Source organism: Xiphophorus couchianus, chromosome 20 (genome assembly GCF_001444195.1).
Source record: "Xiphophorus couchianus chromosome 20, X_couchianus-1.0, whole genome shotgun sequence".
NCBI lineage: Eukaryota > Metazoa > Chordata > Actinopteri > Cyprinodontiformes > Poeciliidae > Xiphophorus > Xiphophorus couchianus.
The window spans coordinates 2,771,284-2,780,311 of record NC_040247.1 but is presented as its reverse complement, the minus strand read 5'-3'; the positions used below and the strand labels follow the sequence as shown (position 1 = coordinate 2,780,311).

Sequence of the window (9,028 nt, the reverse complement as noted above, 5' to 3'; positions counted from 1 at the left end):
TTCGGTTCGGTCCGGTACAGACCCTGGTCTGTCTGCTCTCTGTGTGTTTGTCTGGTTCCGGGTCAGCAGCGCCCCCTGCAGGCTGACTGGGGAACTGCTGCATAAAAACCGCTTCACTAAGGTCAAATTTTCAGATTTCTATGTTTAATCTTGAGCAGAGTTGGGTTGTGACCGGTTACAATTACTTGAGTAAAAAAAATGCACTTTGAGTTTTTTTCACTTTTTATTTGAGTAAAATTTCTGGATTTTCCAGCCACTTTGAGTAACTTCACTGAATAAAGAACAAATATGTTTTAACCAAAAATTCACCAGGTACAGACACATGCAGCTTTTGTTAAAGTTTCATAATTTTTTTTATTGAGAGAAATTGCTTTAGAAAACATTTCTTTTGCCGGATTATTTTTTGTTACATATATGGATTATTTTCATTTTCATAATTAAAATATCAAAAGTTCCACTTAACTTTATATTTTGGTCCATCTGATTATGTAATATGTTAAATATTAAATGATTAATAATTTGAGCAGTTACTTGGGATTTGAGTAGGACTTTACCAGATACTATTTTACTCTGGAGTCATTTTTTGGGTGGATACGTTTTACTTTTACTTAAGATTACCACTACTTCAACATATGTTTACTCAACTACAATTTCTGGATACTCTGTCCACTTCTGATTAAAACACAACCGTTCTTGCATGTTTGTGTTACCCCGCACAGCCGTTTCGGAAATGTGGCATCAAGCGTTTCTTTCCCGTTTTCACCAGATTTCCGATTGTAAAGTAGTTTACTGCCCCCTATCTTTCAGGAGAATACTGCAACAATCTGCGCGTCAAGCATAAACAACTAACGCTTCCTGTCAAAAGAGCAACTGTAACTCAGCCTTCAATCTGAAGACGCTGATCTCATTAAAATCATCGATGATCCATGATGTTTGCTCCAATCTGATCCACCCTTCAGCAGCAAAGCAGTGGAGGTCAGGGGTCAAACAAAGAGAAGACAGAATGGATAATGAATGTTGATACTTTATTATAAACACTTTTTTGTGTGTGTTTGATTTCTGGATGGAAGCTAACCTCCACCCCATGTAAAATATGCTACAGCTGCACAGATTGATTTTATTTACTGACCTGCTCATACGGCATTGCTGTAATTATACCAATTCACAGGTAGGCAGTAGACACTGTATCTATTTTTGTCAGCAGGTGGGATTTTAGTTGGGTAGTAGTTACATTCACTTAATTACATTTACTTGAGTAACTTTTTCTGAGGAAAAAATACTTTTAGGAGTATTTTTAGGAGGAGTATGCTATACTTTATTATTTGAGTTATTTTATTATGAAGTATTGCTACTCTTACTTGAGTAAAATTTCGGGATTCTTAATCCACTGAGTAAATTCACTGAATGAAGAACAAACATGTTTTAACCAAAATTTCAACAGATACAGACACAAACGGGTGTTCTAACTATCTGTGCTACCCATAAACCTGCCCTACCCTAACACAACACGCTGTAGTTTTCAGTTTGTAAACATGACGACAGCAGTTGTCATGTTTAGTGTAAAACAGCAGTTTTAGAAGCGTAGCACGAATAGAAAGATATGGCTATCTATCTGTGCTACGATAGGAAAATCTGACGAGGTAGCACCGATAGTCAGAACACCGGATCGCCATGACAGCTAATCAATCCATCCATCCATCCATCCATTTTCCGTTCACCCTTGTCCCTAATGGGGTCGGGAGGGTTGCTGGTGCCCATCTCCAGCTACGTTCCGGGCGAGAGGCGGGGTACACCCTGGACAGGTCGCCAGTCTGTCGCAGGGCACAGCTAATCAATCAATCATCAAATCAAATTGTATTTGTATAGCACATTTCAGCAGCAAGGCATTTCAAAGTGCTTTACATCATAACAAACACACACACAAAAAACACATAATCATGCAACATAGACTCAACAATCAATACATTACATTAAGTCAAATGCCATCATTAAATTCGTAGTTGATTAAGTTTCAAATACAATTCTAAGCAGGTGGATTTTTAGTCAAGATATAAAGGAAGTCAGTGTTTCAGTTGTTTTACAGTTTTCTGGAAGTTTGTTCCAAATTTGTGGTGCATAGATGCTGAATACTACTTCTCCTCATTTGGTTCTGGGGAGCAGAACCAGAACCGGAAGACCTGAGAGGCCTGGAAGGTTGATACAACAACAGCAGATCTTGAATGTATTGTGGTGCTAAGCCGTTCAGTGATTTATAAACTAACAACAGTATTTTAAAGTCTATTCTTTGAGCTACAGGGAGCCACTGGAGGGACTTTAAAACTGGTGTTATGTGCTCTATCTTCCTGGTTTTAGTCAGAACGCCAGCAGCAGCATCTGGATCAGCTGCAGCTGTTTGATTGATTTGTTGGACAGACCTGTGAAGACGCTGTTGCAATAATCAATACGACTGAAGATGAAGGCATGGATGAGTTTCTCTAGATCTGGCTGAGACATTAGTCCTTTAATCCTGGAAATGTTCTTCAGGTGATAGAAGGCCGACTTTGTAACTGTCTTTATGTGGCTCTGGAGGTTCAGGTCAGAGTCCATCACTACTCCCAGGTTTCGGGCTGATCGCTGGTTTTAGTTGTAATAACTGAAGCTGTGCATTGACTCTAGATCTATAATTCTAGTCTATAACTCTAGATCTATAACTCTAGATCGTTCCTCTTTAGGTCCAAAAATAATAACTTCAGTTTTGTTTCAGTTCAGCTGGAGAAAAGTTTGTTCTAAGCATTTATTCAGTGATTGGATGGGGTCAAAGGTCACCTGGTGACTTCATAATGTAGAGCTGTGTGTCATCTGCGTAGTTATAGTAGCTAATCTTATTTCCTGTTATAACCTGAGCCAGTGGGAGCATATACACTCAACAAAAATATAAACGCAACACTTTTGTTTTTGCTCCCATTTTTCATGAGATGGACTCGAAAGATCTAAAATTCATTCCAGATAAACAATATTACCATTTCTTTCAAATGTTGTCCACAAATCTGTCTAAATGTTTGATAGTGAGCACTTCTGCTTTGCTGAGATAATCCAGCAAAGCCGATTATCTCAGCAAAGATAATCTGCTCATATGTGTGCCACATCAAGATGCTGATCTGACATCTTGGTTAGTGCACAGGTGTACCTTATACTGATTCCTGATTTTCCTCCGCTGCCGAGTGGAGCAACACCTGCAGGACTTCCCCAAGGACAGGTAGAACCCGGCCAACCAGAACCAGAAGGAAAACCTGTCCCTACAGTTAGACCTGGACTCTTACGTCTCTGTCTGCGTTAGGACCGGCCTCCAGATAGACGAACCGTACGACCAGAACGTCCTGGAGAAAGTGCAGAAATGTTTGATGGAGGACGACTTCTCTGTGGAGTATGTTGCTGCTGGTTTCCAGTTCTTCCAGTAACACAGACACACTGGAACAGTTTACTTTTTATTTTCACACTTGAAACCAACTTCCAGTCTCATGAAGAAAAGTTTCTACCTTTTAACAAAGTCCTTCTCACCTCATATGAACAAAAAGATTATGTAACAGAAACTAAACCCAGAATGTTTCCATGTTGTGGAGCAGCAGACATGAAGTCAGACAGAAACGCTGAGAGTTATTGGTGCTAATCAGAAACTAAATGGTTTCATCCAACTAGCAATCTGTTGAGATGTTCCTCAAGTAAACATGAAAACCTGTCATGTGATTTGTGATTTGATAAATATGGTTTCATTTAGACCTTGTGTTCTTCATGCTGAGAAGATCAGAGCTGCTGTTTGACCACAGAGATCTTCATTGGCATGATTTTTATTTTATCATGAGTGTTGAAGAATGGAAACATCTTTTCAGTGAAGGTGTGTGTGAAGGTGTGTATGTGTGTGTTAGTGTCCAGATCAGAGAACGACAGCTTCCCTCCGTCCCAGTCCAGATTCACTCCGATCCTCTGGAGTTTCTTCTGGACTGAGAGAAATGTGAAAGCAGCTGATGGAGAACATGCTGAGTGTTTACCTTTACTGAACCCTAAAACCAACAATCCAGACTCTATGTCTCCCTTCCTCTGGACAGATTCTGCAAACACACCAAGCATCCAGTCTTCACTGTGTCCAACATCAACATCCCAGCTGTGGTTCCCTGAGTTAAAACCCTCAGAGCTCAGAACAGAACGGCATGTCTTGAACCTCTCTGGATTATAAGGAAGCTGCTGCATCTCTCCTACTGTCCAACTGGTCAGATCTTCAGACAGGAAGAGTCTTGACCCAGCCGTGTTTGGGTCCAGAACCAGAGGAGTGTAGGTCACCATGTTCTTCATGTTGCTCCAGATGTTGAAGGCCAGGTTGCCCAGATGTTTGGCCTGGTCTATCAGAGCTCCTGAGGGCAGCTGTGGATCCTCCAGCAGGGGGCAGCGCTGGACTCTTTCCACTGCAGCCTTGTAGTTGTGCAGGAATGAGACGTCTTCAGCTCTCAGCTCCTCCTCTGTGGCTCTGACTGTGTCTGAAAGAGCTGCTATCTCTCTGCTCAGAGCCTCCATCTTCTCCTTCATCATCCCTCTCTTCTGGTCCTCTTCCTCCCTCAGTGCAGCCAGCCTGGCCTCCTCTTCCTCTGCTAGAAACTGATGAAGCTTCTTAAACTGCTCAACAATCTGCCTCTCTGTGTGTCGGGCCTGGACCTTCATGTGTTCTGCTGTCTGATCAAACTTTTCTTTAACTTCCTTCTTCAGCTTCAGTTTCTTCTTTAAAGGCTCCAGAAATGTTTCCAGATTCTCTCTGTGATCCTGAGCAGCTTCATCGATGGGTCTGAATCTGTGGTCGGTGTGTTTTTTTGAATCTCTACAGATGGAGCAAATTGATTCCAGGTGGTCCAGACAGAAGAGTTTGAGTTTCTCAGAGTGCAGACTGCAGAGACTTTCTGAAACATTTTGGTTTCTCTGTTGTAGGAATAATTCACAGAGTCTCTTCAGAGTCAGACTAACTGGAGGATCTTTGGTGAATGATATGGTCTTACAAACTGGACACTCTCTTGCTGGTTTCTCTCTCCACCAGTTCTTCAGACATTCCTTACAGAAGCTGTGGCTACATGACAGAACAACCGGATCCATAAAGACGTCCTGACAGACCGGACAGCAGAGATCCTCCTCTGATCTGGAAGCCATTTTGTCTCTGAGTGAAGCTGAAAACACAGCAGACAGAACGTTAAACCAGGAAGTCAGTTTTCATCTTGCAGAAACATCATTCACTTACTTTCACTTTGATTTCCTGATTTTTCTTTTTGCAGGCGTCTGTTTCAGTGTCGCAGTCTCCCTGCTCTCTCTCTGCTCTCCTTGTTCAGCGTTAGTTTGCTCTGAACAGGTAAAGAAGTTTTGTGAAACAAGTGATCCTCAGTGTGCTTTCTCGATTAGTTTTTTTTCTCTCTAAACTGTTTCCTGCTGTTTTGACTTTGAGACAAAGATGTAGTGCCCTCTATAGAATTTCCTGTTTTTCTGCAGTTTCAGAAAACAAGAAATGCTCTTTCAAACCGCAAAAATGTAATGAATTGTTCTGCACTTTGCAACATCTAAAAGTATTATTCTGATTTCCATCAAAACATAGCTTTTGTGAACTGAAATTAGTTTGTATATATAAAAAATATATATATCAAATTTTGTCTCAAGTTATTTATTAAACTTGCAGCTGATGATGGAAAACAGTGTGATCTTTAGCACAGGAAGTAGGTTCTAAATTTCTAATGGAACCAAACCAAATCTGAAAGGTCCACTGTAGTGTCTTTCTTTGCAGTCATTCAGCTTTGACTGAACTCTCAGGATAATCTTCTTAAGTCAATGCTGCCATCTTCTTCCATTGTTCTCTTCCTTCAGACTGGTGTTCTTCATCCTTTAGTTACTTCAATACCATCCCAAATATTTAGAAGCAAGAACCGCAAGACTATACTTGTGGTTTACTGGTTTATTCAGAGCTATAGATTAGATACCTACAGTTTAGATTAACCTACAATTTAAACTGATAAATATCATCAGCGTGGTGACAGGTTTTATGAAGCTCTGCCTATGTCGACAGAAGTGTGTTGAGACCCAGGAGAAACAGTGGATCCAGACCTTCTTCTTCACAAACCAGAGCAACAGTTTTTTGAACTAAACTCCTAACTCCATACTTTGAGAGGCTAGCACTTGCTCAGCTCTCCATCCAACGGGTGCTGAGATTCCTAAACATGTTGAGTTTTACCTTGATCAGGATCTATTGGAAATCTATTTAGCTCAAGGATTGTTTCTGATGGCCCACATCTGAGTGCCTCACCCCACGTCCTCAGCTTTGTACCATTCTTGGCCGTTCGATATGTCTTTACTCAATCCAACTTTCATTAGTCTGCTGTCCAGTTGGTTTAGTCTTTGACTTAGCAAGCGTACCGTACGGTGACCTTACATGGGTTGGACCTGGGCATGGATATGTAGGCCCTAGTAGATTTTTATGTGGGGTAATGGGACAAAACTGTGGAGCATCTTAATAGACAATGTGGTTACTATGTCACTTTCAAACTTTTCACTATATGTCAAAAGCAAAAGCTGCAAGAGCAAGATTATAAAAACTTGGAAAAAAATTACCCAAGATATCAGATTGATGGCCTTTGCCAAGGCAATTGTTCGTCAGCTGGCCTGTATTGGATTTGATATAAGGTCAATTGTAGAAACAATTGCATAAGCTTTTCTTTCCACAAAAGGAAAAGCTTTCCTTGGACGGTGACCTCATCTTGGAGGTCACCAAGGTGTATTGTATTTGAACCTAAAACATGCTCGCTATATGATCTCTGTGTCTGGCTCATTTACTAACAACGACATGACACTAGCCTTCCAGAGGACCAGGGCATTGCCATTAAAAATAATGCTTCAAAGCATTATTTTTTAAACCAGTTCAGTATTGTTCTAGCTATACTTTGAACCCCTAACATTTCTTCTTTACATTATTTTACACTGGAACAGTCCAGTCCAGTCCTTTTGTGACATCATCTGTTTTAAATGTGCGCCATGTCATGTATACGTAAACTCATCTTCTGCTGCTTATTCAAAATTAGGTCATGGTTCAGAGTGGACTTTTGTCCTTGCTTTTTTAAAATTTGTTGATCAATTGGATGTTCAGACATCCAGAGTTTATTGCAGCCTGTTCGCAGCAGGATTGAATTTTTATTTGGAGAAATAGTTTAGATCGGACCATCGTGAAAAATATTACAAAATGTTTAGAAAATAAATTCAAATAAAACTCATTATTAAGTGAGAAAGACGAGAGTAAATTTTTAAGCATCTGTTTTTTCATATATCTGCAAACATTTTCCAAGTCATCAGTATGAATAAAATAAAAAAACTTAACATTTCTGTTAATGATTCATTTTATATATTTTAATCTGGTTGCAATTTAACCTTTTTGTTCATTTTTTGCTCTGTTGTACGGAGCCCTCAGGGGAGATGGGGAATTTTTTTCTTTTGCGTTACCTCGCAATACTTTTGCGTTACCTCGCAATACTTTTGCGTTACCTCGCAAAACTTTTGCTTTCCCTCGCAAAACTTTTGCGTTCCCTCGCAAAACTTTTGCTTTCCCTCGCAAAACTTTTGCGTTCCCTCGCAAAACTTTTGCATTCCCTCGCAATACTTTTGCGTTCCCTCGCAAAACTTTTGCGTTCCCTCGCAAAACCTTTTGCGTTACCTCGCAAAACTTTTGCATTCCCTCGCAATACTTTTGCGTTACCTCGCAAAACTTTTGCGTTACCTCGCAATACTGTACTGGTCAGTTATGCAGCATAACTGAACACTGTAAGCCTTTCTTACGGTGGGCGCCGTACTTTCTGCTTTAATATAAGGTTATGTGAGGTTTTTCCATGAATGTTAGTATCTTTTTGTGAAATATCTGAAGTTTTATATCTTTCTTTAGGATAGAAAGGCACCACAAACCTACGATATAAACAGAAACCTTCCGTAAGTAGGAAAGAAATGAAAATACATCCTAATTTGGACTATCCATCCATCCATCTTCTTCCGCTTATCCGAGGTCGGGTTGCGGGGGTAGCAGCTTCAGAAGGGAGGCCCAGACTTCCCTCTCCCCAGCCACTTCTTCCAGCTCCTCCGGGGGAATCCCGAGGCGTTCCCAGGCCAGCCGAGAGACATAGTCCCTCCAGCGTGTCCTGGGTCTTCCCCGGGGCCTCCTCCCGGTGGGACGTGCCCGGAACACCTCACCAGGGAGGCGTCCAGGAGGCATCCTGACCAGATGCCCAAGCCACCTCAACTGGCTCCTCTCGATGTGAAGGAGCAGCGGCTCTACTCTGAGTCCCTCCCGGATGACTGAGCTTCTCACCCTATCTCTAAGGGAGAGCCCAGCCACCCTACGGAGAAAACCCATTTCGGCCGCTTGTATCCGCGATCTCGTTCTTTCGGTCATGACCCAAAGCTCATGACCATAGATGAGGGTGGGAACGTAGATCGACCGGTAAATCGAGAGCTTCGCTTTTTGGCTCAGCTCTCTCTTCACCACGACGGACCGGTACAGCGCCTGCTTGACAGCAGACGCTGCGCCAATCCGCCTGTCGATGTCCCGCTCCCTTCTTCCCCCATTCGTGAACAAGATCCCGAGATACTTAAACTCCTCCACTTGGGGCAGGACACCCCCCCTGACCCGGAGAAGGCACTCTACCCTTTTCCGGCTCAAGACCATGGCCTCGGATTTGGAGGCACTGATCCCCATCCCGGCCGCTTCACACTCGGCTGCGAACCGATCCAGCGAGAGCTGCAGATCACGATCTGATGAAGCCAAAAGGACCACATCGTCTGCGAAAAGCAGAGATGAGATCCTGAGGCCACCAAATCGGATCCCCTCAACACCTTGGCTGCGCCTAGAAATTCTGTCCATGAAAGTGATGAACAGAATCGGTGACAAAGGGCAGCCCTGGCGGAGTCCAACTCTCACCGGAAACGAGCCCGACTTACTGCCGGCAATGCGGACCAGACTCTGACACCGGTCATACAGGGACCTGACAGC

The 9,028-nt window shown here is 42.3% G+C and overlaps 1 protein-coding gene across 1 annotated transcript; it reads right to left on the bottom strand.

The window, feature by feature from the left end:
- Positions 1 to 3,451: 3,451 nt before the first annotated feature.
- LOC114136061 (nuclear factor 7, ovary-like) lies at positions 3,452 to 5,506 on the bottom strand. The gene is made up of 2 exons (XM_028003838.1): positions 5,255 to 5,506; positions 3,452 to 5,183 (listed from the first exon to the last, which is right to left on the bottom strand). Exon 2 carries the CDS (start codon positions 5,164 to 5,166, stop codon positions 3,781 to 3,783), a length of 1,386 nt encoding a protein of 461 aa, XP_027859639.1. The 5' UTR covers positions 5,167 to 5,183; positions 5,255 to 5,506; the 3' UTR covers positions 3,452 to 3,780.
- Positions 5,507 to 9,028: the final 3,522 nt, after the last annotated feature.